The following is a 20,569-nucleotide window of genomic DNA, read 5'->3' as shown; positions in this document are numbered from 1 at the left end:
TATATATATATATATATAATCCATTTCAATCCCCTTCCTATCTTTTCTCACCGACAAGTCACCAGACTCACAACACACAGCACCCGAGCATTACCACCAGTCAAGAATACCTTTGATCCTTTGACTAGCTAGTAGGTGCAAATAGTATTACACCTACTTAAGTCTTAACACCAACCACTCAATATTGCATTCACTTGAGAGTTAAAAGGGGTCTCTCTCTTTAAATACGGCATTGCCCTGTTTTTTCTCTCCATTCTAATTTCTTAGAGAGAGAAACTTTGGAGAGAGAGAGTGTTGAGACAGGATGAGGCTAGTACCTCTTATTCACATCAATGGCTTTCAAGCCTTCCATTTTAGAGTTGTCTTTGTTCAATGGGTAAGGTCTTCTATGCCCTCTTCATTAATTAGTACTTCTTGTTAATGCTATATATCCAGTTATTAAATATTTTATTTCTTGATCTTTATAATTCAGGTAATAAGAAGTTTCTCAATTACGAAAATGTTGAAGCTGAGAATGGGTAGTGTCGGCAAACTATTGCAGGTACCAATCTTGAAATGCATTTTACTTTCTCTGTTTGCGTCACATATTAATAATTGTTTTCTCATGTATTGAAAAAAGTTCCTGTTACATTGATACATCACTTTATTGTTGTTTTTCATTATTATTGTTGAATTTTTTTTTTTTTATATTTTACTTTTGTTGTTGTTTCTCATGTATTGAAAGTTATTATTATCTTCTTATTTTTTTCAAGTTAGTTATTATTTCTTTCTTTGAAGAAAATTATTTCTTACATCCTTTTATTGACGCTAGATCATTATTATCATGACCAAATTTGACTTATCTATGATTTTTTTTTTTTGGCATACGTGTTAAACATTTCTTTACCCATAAACCATATCTTACCCAAATTGTTCAATTGAAATTTTATAAATAAATTAATTAGTGAGTTTTAAATCACAACTTCAAGAGAATATAATAAATATGTTTGCAAAAAATTTATAGAATGTCCCTCCACTACTAGAAATATGGGTTTTAGTAACAGTCTTAAAAACTGTCCCTAAAACATACGGTTTTAGAGATAGTCTTGTAGACTGACCTAAAAACTTATTTTTTGGCATAGTTTCAAGTAGGGTTGCAAATTGGGTTGGCCCAACCCAGCCCAATCCCAACCCAACCTCAACTCGAATCGGGTTGGGTTGGACTAACCTGAATTGTATTCAACATGAGTTATGGTTAAAACCCAGCCCAAGTGTTTTCGGGCTGGTCGGGTCGAGTTTACGGGTTGTGTTTTTAAAAAATATATTGAAAAATAAATTTTTTTTTTGAAAATTTATATATTATATATTATATATATATATATATAATATATATTTGATTATATTATTATTAAAAAACAAAAAAGTTTTAGGGTAAATCATTTCAGCCTCCCACCAGGTCACATTCTCGACTCTCTCTCTCTCTCTCTCTCTCTCTCTCTCTCTCCATTGCAAACTGCAAAATCTACCAGAATCAAAAGTTCAAAACCCATTTATTTAAGATCTGATTTTGAATGGGATCAAGCTTTTTAGAGTAGGAGCAGTCAAGACCAACCTTTTTCAAGTAAATCCGCATAGACGTGTAACACATGTATGCTCTCAATGATTGTAAAACGGTTTTTTCATTGAGCATGACAATTATTTTTCCATTCGATCAGAGATCTGCTGATACACGGCTCAAATCTAAAATTTTGATGATTAATCGTCTAGCTTCAGCCCTGATTGTTGCAGGGCGGATAATCTCAGAATAATGATTGGTCTGCAAGAATCAACAGTTCAAAACCCATATCGGCATAACTTGTATGTATGGGTTTTGTTTTAATTTTTGGAAGTGACGGCGGCGGCGGCGGATTATCGGCTGAGGGCCAGGGACGACGGCGGCGGTTCAGCGGCAAAGGACGGCGGTAGAGAGAGAAAGAAGAGAGGAAGAGAGAGGAGAGAGAAAGGAAAAAAAAAAAAAATTTAATTTCGGGTTTTGGGTTGGGTTCGGGTTGAGCTCGAGCCCAACCCGAATATGTTTGGGTTTTGACAAAACCCAACCCGAACATGAGCCCGATTTGTGAATTGTATGTCCAAATTTCAAAATTTATGGGTTGGGGCTAGGCTAGGCTGGGTTAGCCCGCCTAAGTTGCAGCCCTAGTTTCAAGGACGGTCCCTAAAACCTAACTGGCCGTCCCTAAAACCTTATTTTTTGGCACAATCTCATAAACTGTCCCTAAAATCTTAGCTATCCTTTTTTGACATAGTTTAAAGATTGTCCCTAAAACCTTAACTAGCCCGTCCCCAATTCCACAAAAAAATAGTGCGGCAACATTTGGCACTTCATTTTTTGTTTGGCACTACAAAAATATAATATATAAAATAATTTTATTTTACAAAATAGGGCATAAACTACGTCGTTTGATCATATATATCATTACATCCGTATACCTAGTCTTCAGTTCTGAACGCTCAAGCCCTCACGCCTCTTCCACTGTCTTCCATCCTCTTCCACCTTCTTCCACTGTCGCAGAAGACAGAGTTCTTAATCAAACATTCTTTGGGCTTCAATCTTCACCGAATCACAAGATTCAATCTTCACCAAATCTGGAGTAGGCTTGTGGTCTGAGTCTGAATCGCTGTGGGAAATACAGGTTTGCAGAAGCGATTCTTTGTTGTTTCAAAGAGAATCTCGGGCTTGGAGGAGGCTATTAGAATCAGGAGGTACTATTGTGATGGAACTTTATAAACCCTTATATATTCTGTTATGTGTTCCTTCAGTCTCTAATGTTATGTATGCTAATGTATCTATGTTTGTGGTTCTGATATCGTAATTGATCTTGATTTTTAGTGTTTTTGATTTCTGTAAATCTTTGTGTTTTTGCTTGATCTGATGGTCGATGTAATTTGGGATTACACATTCTTCGAAGAGAATCTCGAGTTTCCTAAGAACTAACCAGTTTCGCACCGCCTCTTTGCCTTTCTAAAACGTTCCGACTTGTCACGCCGGCCAACCGACGAAGGGCGGACGAATGAACAAGCCAAGGTTGACAACGTTCAACGGCGGCTACCGTTTGGTACGGTATTGGTCAGAAGATTCTTCTCTCTACCTCTTTGATTTGTTTTTGTTCCATCTATTGAACATCTGTTATCTTTCTCTTTGAGATCACGATTGACTACAAACCACTTCTTACAAGGATATATTTTGTTTTAATCTAGTTTTTCTTCCATTCATTTTTGAAATCTTTTTAATAGGTCAGAAGTGTATGAATTCATATACGCACTTGTTTAATTAGGTTAATTATTCAACGTCTTTGTTAATTATTTTTTTTTTCCCTCTCTCTATATATTAATATTCCGCAAGAAAGTTCAATTTACATTATAAACTACTATGATGTTGTTTGATGGTTCAGTATATTTAGTTTTTTGATTATATTCATGTGAATTATTTGATGCATATTTTGATCTTGTCAACGCAGAACATCCTTCATATTTTTATAGTTACGAGTGAACCACACGTGGTGTGCAAATGGGCATACATAAGAGGTATACAACCTTCAAAAGAAGATCAAACCCATTTTGATTTGTGAGATAAAGCATGCAAATTCTTGAAGCATACCAAAATTGTGAGTAAACAAAAATAAAAAATACCCAAATTAATAATAATGAAGAAAAATATGGAGAGAAATTAAACCTAGTAGTTCCATCAAAGAGGGCAGAGGAGTTGACTTTGGCTGCCGGAGACAATGATGATGTGGAAACTAACCTAGTTCCCTGATCTCCATCTCCCTATATTGAGTCAGTTTTAGGGAAAAATATACTACATAATTGAGTGTAAATCATCATTTTTGTCAAGAAAATTGCAATGTAATTTTTCACAAATGTAAGAGAAGGAAAAAAATGAAAAGAAAAAAAAAAAAAAGAGCAGTAGTACTACTGATAAGGCTCATTAGAAGTTTTCTAAACTCATGGGAAGCAAAAGCAATCTTCTTCTTTGCACTCTGTTAGACAGATAAATGAGTATTACAAAAAAAGAAAAAAAGAAAAATAAGAAGAAGATGTGTTAGAAAATAAATGGCTGTCTAATAATGTCAAAGCAGTAAGATGGAGTAGATTATTTAGAGAAGTTTCATTAATTTAAATAAGTTCATACAAATTTCTTTCAAAGTTTGATTTGGATTGCTTTTACGTGGCTTTGATGATTATTGAGTTGCATACATTTGTTGAATCATTGAGGAAGTAGAGTGCAGACAGAACTAGAAATCTGATGTTTTTATTGTAGAACAATTGATTTACGGTTTTAAAAATACCCCATAAAAGGTACAATTGTGAATTCAAATTTTCCTTGTTCTTGCGAAAGTGGGAAACATGTGGACAGTTTCCAAGAGAAGCCATATGTATGAATACTTGTATAGTGAGAAGTTTTATATAAGGAAGCATTATATGTACACTTGTATACTCACAAGGTAGCAAGCTTCTAAAGGGAAGGTTCTCACTTGGGTTGTAGGAGGACATATATACATTTAGGCATATGTATTGTACAAAGAGATGGAGAAAGCTGAGAGTAATGAACTTGATGCTGAAGTATATATAGGGGTTAACAAAGAGAGAAAAATAGAGAAGGAAAATTGGGAAAAGAGGCTCAAAGAGGTAGGTTTTCCCTCTCTGAACCATTTTTAAAATTTGATTTATTTTGTTAAAAATTTAGAAAAAATGCTGCTATTGTTAATACTTTACGTGACCAGCTGAATTATATTACCGAGCTTTCTCTTTTGAGTTACTTTTTGTTTAAATTTCTCTTTAAGTATTGGTTCTGTGCTTCATTAATTTGCAGCTTTGATTTGGTTGACCAAATTAATTGTTATATTTGAGCATTTACTTTTTTTTTTTGGGTTTATGATTATATTTAATGTGATCTATTCAGTTATATTGCCAGTCTTTATTTATTGACTTCCTTTAGGTTTATTAACATCTAATTATTGAATTTTTTATTCAATGGAATTATGTAATATGAAATGATTACTTAGAATATATTCTGCATATGCTTGTTTATTTTGATTTAATTTCACTTGATTCTTCATATCAGCTTGTAAACTAAATTATGGACACCTCCGAGGAACCAATGCGTAGAGTTTTTAGGTCCCGCAGGGCTGAAACTGAGCGACCATCTACAAGTTCACCTGTTACACAACCGAGTGGATCAGGTAATGATAGGAATTCAACAAATCAAAGAATGGAAGGTCATGGTAGTAATGAGCAGATGGGGCCAAAACCAAGTGGAGGTAATTATGCTTCATCATTGATTAACAATAAGCTCTTTTGTAAAATGCCTACGTTTTAATTAAGATGATAAATTTGTTTTTCAGGTTCGATACGAAAAGGGCATGGAAGAGTAAAAAATGAAGCCTTGCACAAAATTAATGAAAACAATTGGCCGATTCCGGTAGAGTTTGGATAGGGTTATATTAAACCTATTGGTTTAAATAACAAATTATGGACGGCTGAGGTTGGCATTAATACACGAGATACCGAAGCCCTTCTAAAGTATAAAATGTGGAGGGATGTTCCAGATTTTGAGAAAAAGGTCTGCTATAACCATTTGAAGGTAATGATAACCATCATTTAATGTTTGTTTTGTTAAAAATAAATCAGAGGTTACTGGTCCAATTGGTTACAAATTATAGCTTACCTTAATTTTACATTATAAAGGAGGTCTTTGGAGTGGATGGATATGCGAATGACACTGATTTTAAGCGAGTAAATAAGGAAATTTCTAGCGCGTTGAGGAAATATAGATATAAATTGAAGTGTCGTTTTGAAGAGCATCTTCCAATTGAGAATGCACACCGCCATCCTTACAATGGTATTGATAATGCTGTTTGGCAAAAATTGTGTGATACGTGGATGTCACCAAAATTTCAGGTTCAATTTCTTAACTACATGTTTTTTACTTTTCAATATAATAACTTTATTCACTCGCTATTTAGGTTTCCTAACTTGTAATATTGTTTGAATTACTACTTAGGAAATAAGTTGAAAAAACAAAGAAAATCGTTTCAAGAATGAGGTTCCACATTATTCTGGATCAATGTCCTTCGTCAGACGTTACGACGCTTATGTGCGTAATATATGAAGCAATAATTATAAATTTTTTATTTTATATTCTACGTTCTAAACCATATATTTGTCTAATAGTCACTATTACTTTGTACTGTAGGTCAAACTTAAAGAAAGGCTGAGCCAAGAAGATGAGGACAGTGAAAGGGATGAGGATCCTGCTATCCGTTTGTACAAGGACACGCATTTTAAGGAACAAGGTGGATGGGTACAAGAGAAAGCTAAGAGGAATTTTGTAAGTTAACTATAAGCTAGCATGTTGGATTATGAAATTTGGATCTCATAATATTTTTGCGGTTTATAGGGGGTCACATGCCTTTAAGTGACCACTTTTGTGGTTTATGGGGGGTCACATGCCTTTAAGTGATCATTCTTGATTTTTTGTGCACAAATGGAGGTGGGGAATTGTTGCGTATGAAGTGTGGTTTTCATTCATTGCATTTTATGTTTAATAAATAAATAAATATAATGGGAATAATTTGTTGAAATGTTGGGGCCATGTGACAAAGAGGGTACTTGGTACATTCTGCTCATATTTTCTATTTTACTGAAAGGTGCTAAGAATTCCCTCCTTGTCATCCTTGAGATATAAAAATAAAAAAAAGCCAAATATACAAATAATAAGATAGTGATCAAATAAATCATCAACCTCCAATATACTTATTAATGTTAGAAGTAATCAACAATCACTTGTGAGGCCATAACCTTTTCCTTTGGGACAGTCTGTTATAAAATGCCATTATAGAGTTCCAACAAATTAAAAAAAGGAATTGTAGAATGATTCTTTTTTATTTTTTATCTTTATTATTATTATTATTTTTTTGTGTTGGAGCTCTGTAGCTGAGATTTCTCTGTTTGGCTCAGTGCTGCCAAACTCACTTTCTAGTCTCTAGGGCTGCAAAATTTCGAACTTGGCTTTATTAGTAGCCTCTGTCATTTCATGCCCCTGAATGAAGATATGAAACCACACATCCTCTAAAGACAAGGTTAGACACTTGAACTTGACATGGCAATAACTTGTATAAAAAATTACATAGAATTAAACTTACTGGGGTTGTCAATTTAATAAAAAGAGTTTGGAATCATCCTAATAGGTTAGAGGCGAGTAAAGAAAGTTTAAATCCCAGATTAATAATTAATATATAAATAAATATGTTTCATTAGCTATCATTTTTTCGGCTTCTGTAAGGTTGGAACTTTTTCATAGAGAGATGGAAGAAGGTTGTAGATGCAGAATTCTGGATCTGATAGTTGTTCTTTCTTAGTTGCTTGTTGATTTTATTTTATTTTTCGCTTGCTAGTGGGTCTCTACATTCTGTTTGAGGTTGGGCTAGGTTCAAATCTGTTTGAAGTTGAGATCGGGCTCGGACATTCTGGTTGAAGGTTGGACTGGGTTGGGCTTGGGTTGGAAGGGAAGAGCTTGGGTTAAATCTAAACCTTGTCCAAGAACTTGGGTTAAGTCTGAATCCACCTGAGACACCCAATTTGTGATGTATACACTATATAGCTGCCTTGAACAGACTTAGGTTAATCTTTTGTGTAGGGAAAAAAAAATGAAAAAAAAAAAGAAAAAAAAAAGTGTTAAGAATGTGCTTTTCTATAACAAATACTTTAGCAACAGATGTGTTTAGAATTTTCCTTTTCGATAATGTAGTTGAATTATATAAAAAGTTTATGGCATTAGACTAAAAACAGATTTGCGTGATCTTGTTGTTGGACTATCTCACAGATTAGGCTGTTATGAACTAATCGCTAAATTTCATATTTTTGTTCTTTTTGACATAAAATAGCTTTCAGAAAATACTTTTCCCTGCAAATTATTTTTTAGATATAAACATAGAACTTATATATATATATATATATATATATATAATATCAAGGGTATCATTGTTGGATGCAATCTTACTTGTGTTTTGACTTACAAGTGTGAAGAGCAGTCACTTTAAACAATATGACTAACTTGGCTTGGGTATAGTTGAGGAGTTGTTCATTCATTGAAATATGTTATCTTCCTTTGATTGCCAGGCATGCAGGGAAGAGTCTTTAATTCTGGTGTGGTTACAGGTAGGAAACCTAACTTTGCTACTGTCCAACCATCCTTCATATGTTCAACCAAAAATGAGATGGCATCTGGCCTAGGTTATGGACCATGCCATGCCATGTGCCCTCTGATTCAGTCACTCACACGTGCACTCGTTGACCAAATCCATTCTCCCCAGAAAATACCACATTGAAAAGTTGTTGTCATGCCTCTCTTCTGCATGCATTTACATAAGAATATATCAGCATATTTATTTTTTTCTGCATGATCTTTACATATAGATAAAATATTTCTCATGGATCTTATGCTTGTTGTTTCTGTTGCTAACCATATACTATTTATTAGTTTAGTGTAATTAGTTGTTATGTATTTCGATTAGGTAAAAAAAAAAGAAGAAGAAAAAGTTGTTAGGTATTCTAGTCAAATGAACAATTCTAGCAAAATGATATGGAATCTTGAAAAAGTATAATTGAAGTAGATTTAGTGAAAACTGGCTATAACTTTTACTATTTTGACCAGTTTAGAACTTTGAGTTTAGGATGGATCAAATTTATACTGTATTTTGTCTATTATTACATGGTTAAAGTCCTTTTAGATGCTCCATAGAAGTTGAATTAGTTGTTTATGTAGTTGATTTATTCGTATGCCATATTCTTTTAATTTGATAGCGAACTTAAATATTTTGCAGGATGCAATGAAAGAAAAGGCTGCACAAAATTCTCAAAATTCTGGTGGTACGAGTCCAACCATAAATGATGTTGAGATAGTACAAAACCAACTAGGCATAAGGAAGGGATATTGCCGTGGATTCGGACATGGTTTCGTGTTTCCAAAGCGTCAACATGCCTCCTCATCATTGGATGAGGCTTCTAGGAAAAGGACTGAAATTGTTAAAGAAAGAAATGTACAAATGGCGGAAAAGATGGAAAAACTTGAGAAGATGCTTGAGCAGTACCAACAATAGCAGCCACCATGGTTCCTCCAATATCAGCAGCAACAGCAGCAGCCGCCACCATGGTTCCTCCAATTTCAGCAGCAGCAGTCGCCACCATGGTTCCACAAACAACGGTCTCTATCAGATTCCCAACAGCAGCAAACCGCACCAAACTGGCATCAACAGCCACCGCCACCTCCAGCAGACTCTCATTTTTAGCAGCCGCCACCAACAAGAAGATGACAATATCAGCAGCCGCCACCAATATGGTCGCACCAACAAGCACCACCACAACCACCAACAGAATGAATAATAGATCTTGAAGAGGATGAAACAACTTTTTGTGCTGCTGCATGGTTTTAGTTTTTGTTTAGAAAACTGGAGATTTTATGGATCTTGAATATATATATTGTGGATTTATTTTGTTTTATGGCTAACAAAGCAAGCTTACAAAATATGACTCTTATAAAGTCCTTAATTATTAATGTAATCAACTGGATACATATGTCTCTCATTTAACAGGCTGCATCAGAATCTTGGGGCCTTTCTGTAAGCATCATTAGTATAATCTTGCTACCAATTACTGGAAATGCAACCGAACATGCCGGAGCTGTCATATTTGCTTTTAAGAACAAGTTGGTAAGTGTTGCAATGACCTTTACTTCAATTTTTTTTTTTTGTTTCATCCTTCTAATTTCACTTCCCTCACAAAAATTGAGTATTCTGATTACATAGTACTTTTGCACATAAATTAATGCAGGATATAACTTTGGGTGTTGCTCTGGGTTCTGTAACGCAAATTTCTATGTTTATGGTAAGTATACATATAAGCCAAGCCAAACTGATTGCTTTAACCAATATTTGGAATACTAACTTGATTTTTGTTTAACTATGACTTAGGTTCCACTAATCGTGACTGTCGCTTGGATTATTGGTATAAAAATGGATCTTGATTTCAATCTCCTTGAGATTGCCCTCGCTATAATTATCACAGCCTTCACTTTACAGGTAAGATTGTTGTCCATGACATGTCTGCATAGATTTTCACAAAAGCTCTTAATATGACACACATACATATCTTCGATTCCTTTGTTCATTGTTCTTCTGTAAATGTAAATAAGTTTTCTTTCTATCGTCTTGTAGGACGGGACATCCCACTACATGAAAGGGTTAATTCTTCTGCTATTCTACATTGTAATCGGAGCTTGCTTTTTCGTTTCCAAAACACCACTGAGTAAACTTAAAATCCAAATCTAACTCCGATCAGCCATTATCAACTCAAATTCTTACTTTAATTAATCTTGAATATATATATATATATATATCTATTTTCCAGATGATGCAAATGACTTACACTCTGGAGTTAGATCATCAACTGAAGGAATCCTCAGAGTCTGATAAGTAAGTTAATCCTTTGATTCCCTTTCAAATGCTATATCTACACAAATATTTGTATATATATAACTTTGATCTATGTTAATGCAGGCTTTGGGCAGGGTACTATCAAGTGAGGATCGATGTTTTACAGATTGAATGCATTTGTTATTCTTTCATTTTGGATCGGCCTTTCCTGCGCATTCATCATTCTGCTGTATATTGCTTTGTTTATAAAGAGTTTCATACCTTCAAAGCTTGAGATGGATGCTATACAGAGTGAGTTGGTACCATTGAAGGTTGTGTGAAGAGTGGCCCAAGTGGGCTACAACAGATATAAATGGTCATATACATGTATAGGTTTGTCTATGTTTTAGTTAATTGGGCTTCATTTCTTCTGGGTGGTGGCAAATGGGATTTTTCTTGTTCTCGAAGTGGAATAATCAATGAATAATAGCTCCTGTTGTTTGATTTTGCAATGAATTACAGTGATTGTTGTTTTGAAGCAAATGCAAGTATAGTATTTATTTCATTGGCCACAATCTGCGAATTTAGAAAGAACAAACATATCAAACTCAATTATACAATTTATATATTTATATATTAATTATATATCACTTTAATTTATACATGTATACAAGAATTATTAATTAAAAATAATATATTAGGGACGATCAGATCGTTCTTAATACAATAATTATAATTTAAAAATAAAATAATTATAATTTAATACAATAATTTAAAAATAATGTATTACCTTCCCTAATACTGTAGATAGATTGTCCCTAATACTGTAGGTATTGGGGACAGTCTTTCAAACTGTCACTAATTTGTACCTTATTAATGACAGTCTAGACCGTCCCTAAAAAGATTCCTAAAAGGTTTAGGAACGGTGTTATTTGGGACAGTTTGGACTGTCCCTAAAGGTCAAAAGTATTTGTCACGGTCAACTTTGATCGCCCCTAAAGCTCTTTTGGCACGCTACTTTTAGTGACGGACCAATTTGACTTTTAGGGATGGATTCCGGGCTTTTAACCCTAATTTCTTGCAGTGCTCCTAAAATTCTCTATTTCTATTTTTTTTTCCTTTTCTTCTTCTCCTCCTCCTTTTATTTCTTTTCTCATTTATTTATTTTATCATTGCACTCATAGATGATATATGTGCAATAACCTTATTATTATTATTATTATTTTCTCTTATTCTTTAAATATAACTGCAATTTTATAAACTTAATGTTAATATTTTATATTTTTGAGTTCTATTACTACATATTATTTAAAATAATGAAATATGCTGCTGGAATCATAGAATGAAAAAGATGTCGAATGAGGAGTATGAGGAGTGCGAGGAATGCTTTTATATCAAACGTGGTCTCATAGGAAATAGGACAAGTCTTCCAAACACTTGGCATAGTACCTCTAGTCATACGAGCACGTTTGGAAGGAGCAGGACGAAACATCTCGACTTCTAATAAAATGCACAAACTACAAATCCTAAAACTTGTACTTGTTCTTGACTTTGTCATTCCTAATGAATGGCCACGCTGTGGAGGCTGTACTGGTCCCGTTCAACATCGCGTCAACAAACTTTTCAACCATACTATTCTATTATCTAGTGTATGTATTGTTTACTTGTGTGAAGATAAATATTTCTCCCTCTAAAATTTTAGGATTTGAGTTTTCATCTAATGGAGGCTCTCACAAGTTATGCATACAAGATCTTTTATGAAGACATATAGGTGATTCCTAAAGGTAAGACTACTATGATGATGGTCTTTTATGGAGACATATTATCAGTGCACTCATATTAATCGGGTCCTTATAATCATCAACCCCCAATTATATGACTTATATAATCTTTTCAGAAGTATTTGTATAAAATAAACATAACATAAAATTGTACATTAGTATAATTGTACATTTCTTCACTTTTATCTTTTCCTATATGTAAAAGCTTTTTTTTATTTTTATTTCTTCATATTATATAATGCAATATAACTGCCATTGGCATTTAGAGCCAACAAGTGATCAGTTAAATGTTTAAGAGACTTCGAAATTTTGCTAAATATTGCCTTTACAAAATAATGTTTTATTTTCTTTAACTGAAAAATAGACCAGAGGCCAGGCACTGAGAAAAAAAAGACATAACCGGACCAGAAAGACCTTACCAGACACCAAAAAAAAAAAAAAAAAAAAAAAAAAAGAAAAAAAAAGACACAACTAGACCAGAAAGCTAGGCAACCAGACACTACATAACTAGACCAGAAAGAGGGACATAACCATACCAGAAAGAAAACCAGACCATGAACCATAAAACACATGCTGCTGGTTGAGCTCAAAATCTAAAATCACAATAACCCCCAATTATGTTGAAGAGGTAGGGAATGGAAGGTTTTTATTAGGAATTGTGTCTTAAATTTCTATTGTTTCTGTTTTATCCATGTATAGAGTTTTAAACCCAATTCTTTCTTCTATTACCTCTTTTTTTTTTTTTTTTTTTTTTTTTTTACGTTTCAATTAGGAATTGTGGTCTAGTTAGTGGAATTTTTTTGGATAAACCACTTAAATTTGTGTTTTTGTGAAGAATCCAGAGGAGCTACTTGGACTGTTAGATGTGAGTGTGACTACTATTAAAAATCCTAGAATAAAAATTTTCCTAGAAAACCATAACCCCCAATTATACCCAAGAAACTTTGTTTTATTTACTCCCTAATTCGATTAATATAGAATTACATAGCTAACTGAAAGTACTAAGAATTGAACAAGCCATGAATATGAAAACATTTAAGGCAATCCGTGATTACTTGTCATACATAATGTATAAATCATGGATATGATCATAAAAAGAAATTCAACACAGAAGAGACGGATATGAGCAGAAAAAGAAACATGACAAACCAGAGTTTATATAAAGAACCACAACTTAATATCTATAATCATCATCAAAGATCATGTAGTCACTCCTTCTAACTCTTGCTTCTCTATCAGCCTGCATATCAAACACGCAAATTTTGTTCAGAGTCATCAACAGTCACGAAATCAAACAACCATTTTTCATTGAAATCGAACAATATATATTTGTTGATAAAAATTTTATTTTTCCTGCATATGTTTATTCTTCAAAAAAAAAAAAAAAAATGTTTTCAACTTCTTAAAACATGAATGACAATTGCAGCTTATCGACCTAGTTGTAGAAGCTGGCATGTTTGTCAGCTAAGAAGCACAGACACATACATCGATGATGAGTTGTGTCCATGTTTAACACTGTCTCAGACACCGAAGAATAGTCAACTTCAATGTGAGTGACCTAGAAGAAGTAATTTTATTTAAATGAAAAGTGCCAAAGAATCTTGATAGTCAAATTTCTACCCATGATTGGGATTTTTATTCTAGGATTTTTAACATTAAAAGAAATTTCTATGAGCATTGCACATATTTTTATTGGCTTGTCCAGAAAAATCTAGACATTATGAATTGTGAGCAGTCAGTCAATGGAATTCTTAAAAGCTCTACATCAAGAGCATTTCAAAAACTAAACTAGTTTTTTTTATTTTTTTTATTTTTTTATTATAGGAAAATTTACAAAAACCAGAGAAATTATACAAAATTTAGAGGTTTGTAACAGAGCTTTTTCAATCCATGTTTATAATTTTATATGTCAAAATTTCTGAATATACTATGCATATAGACATACCCTGCTTATGAGCCTTTCGAATGCTTCAGTCCCGTTCTTTTCAATATATCTCTCTGCAGCCGTAAGAATGTCATCTGGCTCGCGGAATATATTCTTCTTCCCGGGGATATACCAGATTCTTGAAGTTGGAGGGCTCCTGTAAAATGGTCTAACGAAGTGCTGGTAAACATATGCTGCTCCATTGAACTGAGGCAGGACCAACCAGCATGTAGCAATCAGCTTAGCATAAGGCCAGATTGGGAACCTGAAATTAAGAAGAGATATCAAAATTGAAGGGTTGTAGATCCTAACATTTTCATATCAACATATGTGTATACGGTCAGATGCAATCTATATATGACTTTATGAGTGCAAAATGGGATTAACTACATGTCACCCTTTTTGCCAGCTTAATTGTATATGAAAAATTAGAAGAAAGAAAGAAGCAAACTAAGTATGACTTATTTGTAACGGGCACTGTCTCGGAGAGGTCCAGTGAAATAGACTTGTATGTGAATATGCGAACTATTTGCACCTGGACAGAAAAATCCTATGAAACTTTACTATTTCGTGGGATTGGCTTTGGGCGTTTCCTGGGCAGCTTAGGCGGAGGGCGAAGAATAGAATAACATAACAATGAGTTGAAGGTTGCTCCGGCATGGATTAAAGTGGGACCCATTGCTCTTTTTCGGCATGAGTCCCGATTCAATGCATTCAATAGAATAGTAATATTAGGCTGCTCTACCATTATTCGTCTGCCAAAAAGAATAATTAAAAAAAAAAAAAAATTGACAGAAAAATGGTGGTGCAACATGCTTACCATTCAAGGACGTTGGCGAATGTAAGTTCAAACAGGGTCATCAAAGAATACATAACCCAATAGGTAAGCCATTGCTGATCATCAGCACGGGACTTGGTCTCTATAGCCTTAATCGAAGCATACCTGTAAATGAACCAAACATTGAAACCATAACTTTATACAACAATCCCATAAATAAATAAATAAACAGTTCTATTTGTACTCTGTTTGGCTTTAGAAAACCTGGTGTCTCAATTCAATTGATATGATTGACAAAATGCTATAGTCTAGCAATACTTTAAAAGGAAGGTTGGGTGTTCATGTTTTATAGAGGCAAGTGAGTAGGCATGTTGGCGTATCCAGCATTTTTGAATGGGATAGGTTAACTTTGGATTGGGCTAATTTGGGTTGAGCTACCATTATTATTATTATTATTATTTTTGTTTTGAGGTGGGCTAAAGCCCACCTTCACCCATCCCTGGATCCGCCTTTGGGCATGTAACGAATTGCAAGGAAAAGGAAAAAAGGGAGAATAGTTGCTTACGCCATAAAAGCCCGTAAGATGAAGAACTTGAAAGATGTAGGTAAATATTATTTAAAATTTTATAAAATATGATACTATCCCCAAAATAAAATTTAAGCTCCACTCGAATGCGAGTAGCCTTGAATATAGAGAGAGTATCATTACTCAATTTTAACCGTGATAGAACCTTCTTTCGCGTGATATTTCAGGAGAAGTTCGAAGTGAATTTAAATTGAAGTGACAAAATTATAGAGGACAAGAAGAGAAGATCAGTTGGGGCAGTTTTGCTAAGAAATAAGTAGATGTAAAGCATTCCCTGAAAAGAAAATTATATTCATCACGAAAGTCTATAATATGATTACACACGTCCTTGTGAGTTGTCTGTTGTCGCAGTGAATAGCAACGCTATTTTTTAAAATCTTCAAAATAATGTGGCATCATTTTACTTATCAGTTATGGAGAAAATAACTACTTAATTGATCAGAATTAAATGAATAGATGAATTGGAGGACTCTCTCTACTCACTTCTACACTTCAGCATTCACTTTAATTTATGTTAGTCTTTGTAGCCTTTTGTAATTTTATTTCCAGTACTAAGTTTCATTTAGCTTCATTGAATCATTGTAGTTCAAATTTGTAACCAAGTATCTATTTGATCAAATATCTTGTTCAAATTTTTTTTCTTTAATTTTACCTTCCTTTTGTTAAAGACAAGTCCAACCTTAAGAGAAGGATAATTTTCAATTCACAAGAAAATTGAAAATTATTTTTAGAGAACGATAAAAAACAATTACAGTTTTTTTTTTTTTTTTTTTTTTAAATATATATATGTATATATATTTTTATTGAGTTTGTAAAAAGTGTTAACTATTTTGGTATTTTATTTTTGTGAAAATAACAAGTTTTGAAAAGTTTTGCTGCCATTTTTGTCAAAATCAAAACAATTTGGTAGCAGTGTTGAATTTTTGAAAAGAGAAACCAGAAAATATGTTTGGTATTTAAAAAAAAAAAATTTGACTCTTTTATTTACTATTATAATATAATTGAAAAATAATAAAATAACATTTTTAATTTTACTATTTGAGTATAATAATTTTTTTATTTTATTTACTATTTGAGTATAATTGAAAAATAATAAAATAATAAAATAAAATTTTTAAATTTACTATTCGAGTATGGTAAAATAATTTCTTAAATTTTATGTACTATTCATATAATTGACAAAATAATAAAATAATATTTTATTTAATATTAGAGTATAATTTATAAAATGATATTTTTAATTTTACTATTCGAGTATAATAAAATATATTTTTAATTTTATTGAATATTCGTGTATAATTAAAAATAATAATAAAATAATAAATAACAGGATTTGAAAACCAAAACTGAAAACCAAAGTTTCATTTTAGAATTGTGAGAATTTGAAGTAAATGACAAATAGTTTTGAAATGTGAAAATTCCAAATAAAGTTACCAAGCTGATTTTATTGCAGTTTTAAAAAAACATAAATAAAAACTTCAACAGAAAACCAAAACTGAAAACGCCACCAAATAGTAACTAAGCAAATTTATAATTTTCAGTACCAAAAAAAAAAAAGAAAAAAGAAAAAAAAAGGTCCTATGGAAACAGAACAATTCAAGCCCTAGGTTTTCCTAATAATAACTAAAAGAAGACAAAAGATTCATATATTCTTGCAACAAAAATTCATGATTTGGTGTTACAAGAAAAAAAATGTAAAATACACAACATTATGGGAAAAAAACAAGAAGAGAACTTACAGAGGATAAACAAGAGCAATCAGAGGCCTGAAAACACAAACCTTGTGAGTCAGCAAAAAGAAAACATAACAAACACATTGTAAAAAGAATTAAAGTAGCTAAAAACCCTAGCTTCAATTATCTTATGCTGTATATATGTACTGTAAATAATTTGTTGAACAATACAAACCCAGCAATGACATCAATGTTCTTGGCCACCAAATCAAGAAAATTCCTAGAACCCATCTCTCTCATTTACCAATTTTTTATGTGATCTTCTCAACTGTGAATTGTCAGAGCAAGTAGCAGAGTTTGCTCTGTTTCTCTTAAAGTGTTAAAAAAACAGAGAGAAAGTGCAATGATAAATAAAGCAGCACAATGTGAAAGGAGTCCAAGTAAAGCGGGAAAAAAATAAAAAGTTGAAAGTGAGAGTCTGAAAATATGGTGAGAGTTGAAAAAATGATCATCGCGACAAAAGAGGCACCGAAAATTTGGGCTTGTATTGGGTGTGGATGAAGTGACACCTACACATGGATCGAACCAATGGATGTTGACCACATGAAACAAGTGTAAAACAATTTGCAGATGTGGCAGATAATTATTGGTTGCTATAATATGGAGGTGTGGTGGATTGCGCACACTATGTGAGCCTAAATCTGTGCAATGATTCAGGTACTCTATTCGATTTTCTTGACCCCAAAAGGGAAAATTTACACTATCTACTTCTATTTTCCTATAGTAACACAAATTTCTACTCTGATTTTCCAGAATAAATTTACACTTTCTTTATTTAATCATCAACTTCTCAATAAATTTTTGAAGTAAAATTAGTGTTAAAACTCACTCATAAATTGATATCCCTTTCCAATACATTAATCCTATATCATTGCCTCATAATATCACAGAATGATCAGTATCAATGTCTATAATCTAATGGTATTTTTATCTTTTCAAAGTGTGTAAGATAGAATGTTCGAGTCTCCGTTCACAATTTTTACTATAAATGCACAAAACAATCGTTTGAACTAATATAAATTGAAATATAACTAGGCGTGCACCCTTAACTATTACATAGTTAAGTATTATCGTTTTCCTTATATCTAAGCGTAACTAAGCATTATCGGAAAGATCATGCTTAGCTATTGCATAGCATTATTGGAAAGATCAGCATCAAGGTTTATGATTTCATGATATCTCTTCTTCTTTCAAAAAGAATTTATTTATTTATTTATTTTTATTTATTTATTTTTTTCATTCAAAATGAAAGATAGAGAGTTCGAGTTCAATTCACTTTATGTCATAATTCTTACTAAGAGTGCACAAAAAAACCGTTTAAACTAATACGAGCCGAACTATTGCTATGTGTGCACCCCTAACTTTTACATAGCCAAGCATTATCATTTTCTTTATGATAGCTAATTTTCTATCAACTAACTATTATAGTTTTCTCATTGGCATCAGTGAAAATTGACTTTGTAAATTAAGTATGCGAATTGGCAAACACCATGTATAATTTTTCGGTTAAGAATGTGAGTAGTACGCAGCGGAATGTATATAGGAAAATTTTAAGTTTTGTAAAACAGATCTGTATTGTTACCAACAGTTAATCACATGTAGATAAAATAAAGCAAAGTATAAAGTTAGAGATGATACCAGAATTTTAGCGAGGAAACCCTAGTTGATAAAATACGTCAATTGTAATGGGAAAAATCTCGTGGACTTGTGTAATCCAAAGTAAATCAGTCCACCATGCTTGAAACAAAGTATATCAAATTTTGACTCTAGCACACACCCTATTGTTCTACACCACACTAATCGCTAATGATCCTCTAGCTTTGCGACTCCCCGTCCAACAGCAACTTGACTTCAGACTTACACTTGAGACAGCACTCCACGAATGTTACTTTTGTTCTTCAATCGTCTGAATGATGTAGAAGAATATATGCTTTTCCTGATTAATGTTAATACGCCTGTATGATAACGATCAGGATTTGAACACCACAACTCTAAACTCTGTTTATGTGTATGTGTTCTAGAAAGATATCAGAAAATCAACTCTGATTTTCTGCAAACATAATCTTGCTAAGGCTTTGAATAAAATTGAATAACAATGTAAAAGCCGTGAATAAACCAATGCAAAGTATAGAATGACCTAATCCCTTTGAACATAAGGTAAATTTCGTGCATAGGATTTGGTACAATTCTAGACCAACTAGGAATTTATTCAAAAAAAGGAAACTGAAGTTGTATTGCAAATAGGAGATCTTGAACCGATTCAAGGAAGCTAAACCGGTTTAAGTTTGGCGGTGTTTCAAACTGGAACTTCTTGACCCGGTTCAAGGAAGCTGAACCAGTTCAAGGTTGGCAGACTTGGATATTTCTAATTCTTCTAGCCTTGGTTCATTCTATGGAAATTGCAGACCAACATGGAAAGTGTAGAATGTCCAACCCTGTTCATATCCCTTCCTATAATGGCGTTCTTAACCTTTTCTTCATAACCTCTTCCCAATTCTGTAGTCCCTGTTGACCTGACTTGTAAAACAACTATTATAATTATAACTCAACTTGGACTTGTTATGTCTACGATAATTGCCAAAAAAATATTAATATCTCACAAAGAATACTAATTGCAACTCTTGTGCCAGTTAAATTTCCAATCACAAGGTCATCTGTGACACCCCGATAATTCTGTTGCTGGCCAGACAAATTTTGAAAAACATTTTTTTGTTTTTTGACAGTAGTAAATACATAGACACTTATTGTGGGTAAAGATATAATTATTGTTGTGAGTCATTCATACACACGCCCAGTTTTGTTGAGGTTTTTAAATGGATCCAACTGTGTTCATAAGTGATGACAAACTAAGCAGTAGTTCAAATGGGAACAAACAATGCCAGTCTGCAAGAAAAAAGTGGCAAAATTACAAATATATCCTAGACTGAAGCAAATAATGAAAGCCACTGACGAAGAAGATAATTTTGAAGCTCGTTTGGACCATAAAAAAGGAAAACAAGCAGATTGACATAGTGTTTTTTAGGATAATTTCGACGAGTCCGTTATGACTTGCAAAGACCCTCGTCTGATTGAAAACAATCTAACTCATAAAAATCACCAGCTTTTCTTCTGAGGTAGGGTATTCAATTATTTAGGATTTGAGAATTGTGTTTTTTCAATTTTGAATATTTCCTGATTTTTATTAAAAGTCTAAATGGATTTGAATTACTTTCTTTTTTTGGTATTTAGTAGCTTTTAGCAATTAGGTTTCTTACCTTATTTTTACAAAATATTTAAAGAAAGCTAGTTTGATTTTGACCAATTTACTTATTTTGTTAGG

General features: G+C 32.9%; 3 protein-coding genes across 12 annotated transcripts; 2 read left to right on the top strand and 1 right to left on the bottom strand.

The window, feature by feature from the left end:
* Window positions 1–217: 217 nt before the first annotated feature.
* On the top strand, window positions 218–9,535 carry LOC132302897 (uncharacterized). Of its 10 annotated transcripts, none has more exons than XM_059799897.1 (9): window positions 218–376; window positions 473–541; window positions 1,753–2,739; window positions 5,102–5,297; window positions 5,382–5,620; window positions 5,725–5,937; window positions 6,233–6,367; window positions 8,158–8,196; window positions 8,862–9,535. In XM_059799897.1, the coding sequence occupies exons 5-9, from the start codon at window positions 5,567–5,569 to the stop codon at window positions 9,135–9,137; spliced, it is 717 nt and encodes a 238-aa protein (XP_059655880.1). In that variant the 5' UTR covers window positions 218–376; window positions 473–541; window positions 1,753–2,739; window positions 5,102–5,297; window positions 5,382–5,566; the 3' UTR covers window positions 9,138–9,535. The 10 variants fall into 10 exon arrangements, with proteins under 10 accessions (XP_059655880.1, XP_059655881.1, XP_059655874.1 ...); XM_059799898.1 differs by having other exon boundaries at window positions 1,753–3,092; window positions 5,155–5,297; XM_059799891.1 differs by having other exon boundaries at window positions 1,753–3,092.
* A 72-nt stretch (window positions 9,536–9,607) lies between these two features.
* Window positions 9,608–10,991, top strand: LOC132302899 (vacuolar cation/proton exchanger 3-like). Its single transcript, XM_059799900.1, has 6 exons — window positions 9,608–9,746; window positions 9,868–9,921; window positions 10,008–10,115; window positions 10,251–10,301; window positions 10,444–10,508; window positions 10,593–10,991. The coding sequence occupies exons 2-6, from the start codon at window positions 9,913–9,915 to the stop codon at window positions 10,741–10,743; spliced, it is 384 nt and encodes a 127-aa protein (XP_059655883.1). The 5' UTR covers window positions 9,608–9,746; window positions 9,868–9,912; the 3' UTR covers window positions 10,744–10,991.
* Window positions 10,992–13,231: 2,240 nt separating this feature from the next.
* Window positions 13,232–17,613, bottom strand: LOC132302896 (HVA22-like protein a). Its single transcript, XM_059799889.1, has 5 exons — window positions 17,426–17,613; window positions 17,257–17,283; window positions 14,974–15,096; window positions 14,175–14,418; window positions 13,232–13,469 (listed from the first exon to the last, which is right to left on the bottom strand). Exons 1-5 carry the CDS (start codon window positions 17,488–17,490, stop codon window positions 13,404–13,406), a joined length of 525 nt encoding a protein of 174 aa, XP_059655872.1. The 5' UTR covers window positions 17,491–17,613; the 3' UTR covers window positions 13,232–13,403.
* Window positions 17,614–20,569: the final 2,956 nt, after the last annotated feature.

This window comes from Cornus florida, unplaced genomic scaffold, assembly GCF_030987335.1.
Source record: "Cornus florida cultivar Cherokee Brave unplaced genomic scaffold, ASM3098733v1 CherokeeBrave_3.0.0_Hap2_Chr04, whole genome shotgun sequence".
Lineage (NCBI taxonomy): Eukaryota > Viridiplantae > Streptophyta > Magnoliopsida > Cornales > Cornaceae > Cornus > Cornus florida.
This window is presented reverse-complemented; position numbering and strand designations above follow the sequence as displayed.

What these genes read in the sequence shown, in the direction of transcription:
- LOC132302897 (XM_059799896.1), top strand. Translation starts at nt 5,567, where the DNA reads ATGTGGAGGGATGTTCCAGATTTTGAGAAAAAGGTCTGCTATAACCAT. An exon ending in TCTGCTATAACCATTTGAAG is followed by an intron (nt 5,621 to 5,724) that starts GTAATGATAACC and finishes TACATTATAAAG; the next exon opens with GAGGTCTTTGGAGTGGATGG. An exon ending in GGATGTCACCAAAATTTCAG is followed by an intron (nt 5,938 to 6,232) that starts GTTCAATTTCTT and finishes TTTGTACTGTAG; the next exon opens with GTCAAACTTAAAGAAAGGCT.
- LOC132302899 (XM_059799900.1), top strand. An exon ending in TCACAGCCTTCACTTTACAG is followed by an intron (nt 10,116 to 10,250) that starts GTAAGATTGTTG and finishes ATCGTCTTGTAG; the next exon opens with GACGGGACATCCCACTACAT. An exon ending in GAATCCTCAGAGTCTGATAA is followed by an intron (nt 10,509 to 10,592) that starts GTAAGTTAATCC and finishes ATGTTAATGCAG; the next exon opens with GCTTTGGGCAGGGTACTATC.
- LOC132302896 (XM_059799889.1), bottom strand. Translation starts at nt 17,490, where the DNA reads ATGAGAGAGATGGGTTCTAGGAATTTTCTTGATTTGGTGGCCAAGAAC. An exon ending in AACATTGATGTCATTGCTGG is followed by an intron (nt 17,284 to 17,425) that starts GTTTGTATTGTT and finishes TTGTGTTTTCAG; the next exon opens with GCCTCTGATTGCTCTTGTTT. An exon ending in TCGAAAGGCTCATAAGCAGG is followed by an intron (nt 13,470 to 14,174) that starts GTATGTCTATAT and finishes TTTGATATGCAG; the next exon opens with GCTGATAGAGAAGCAAGAGT.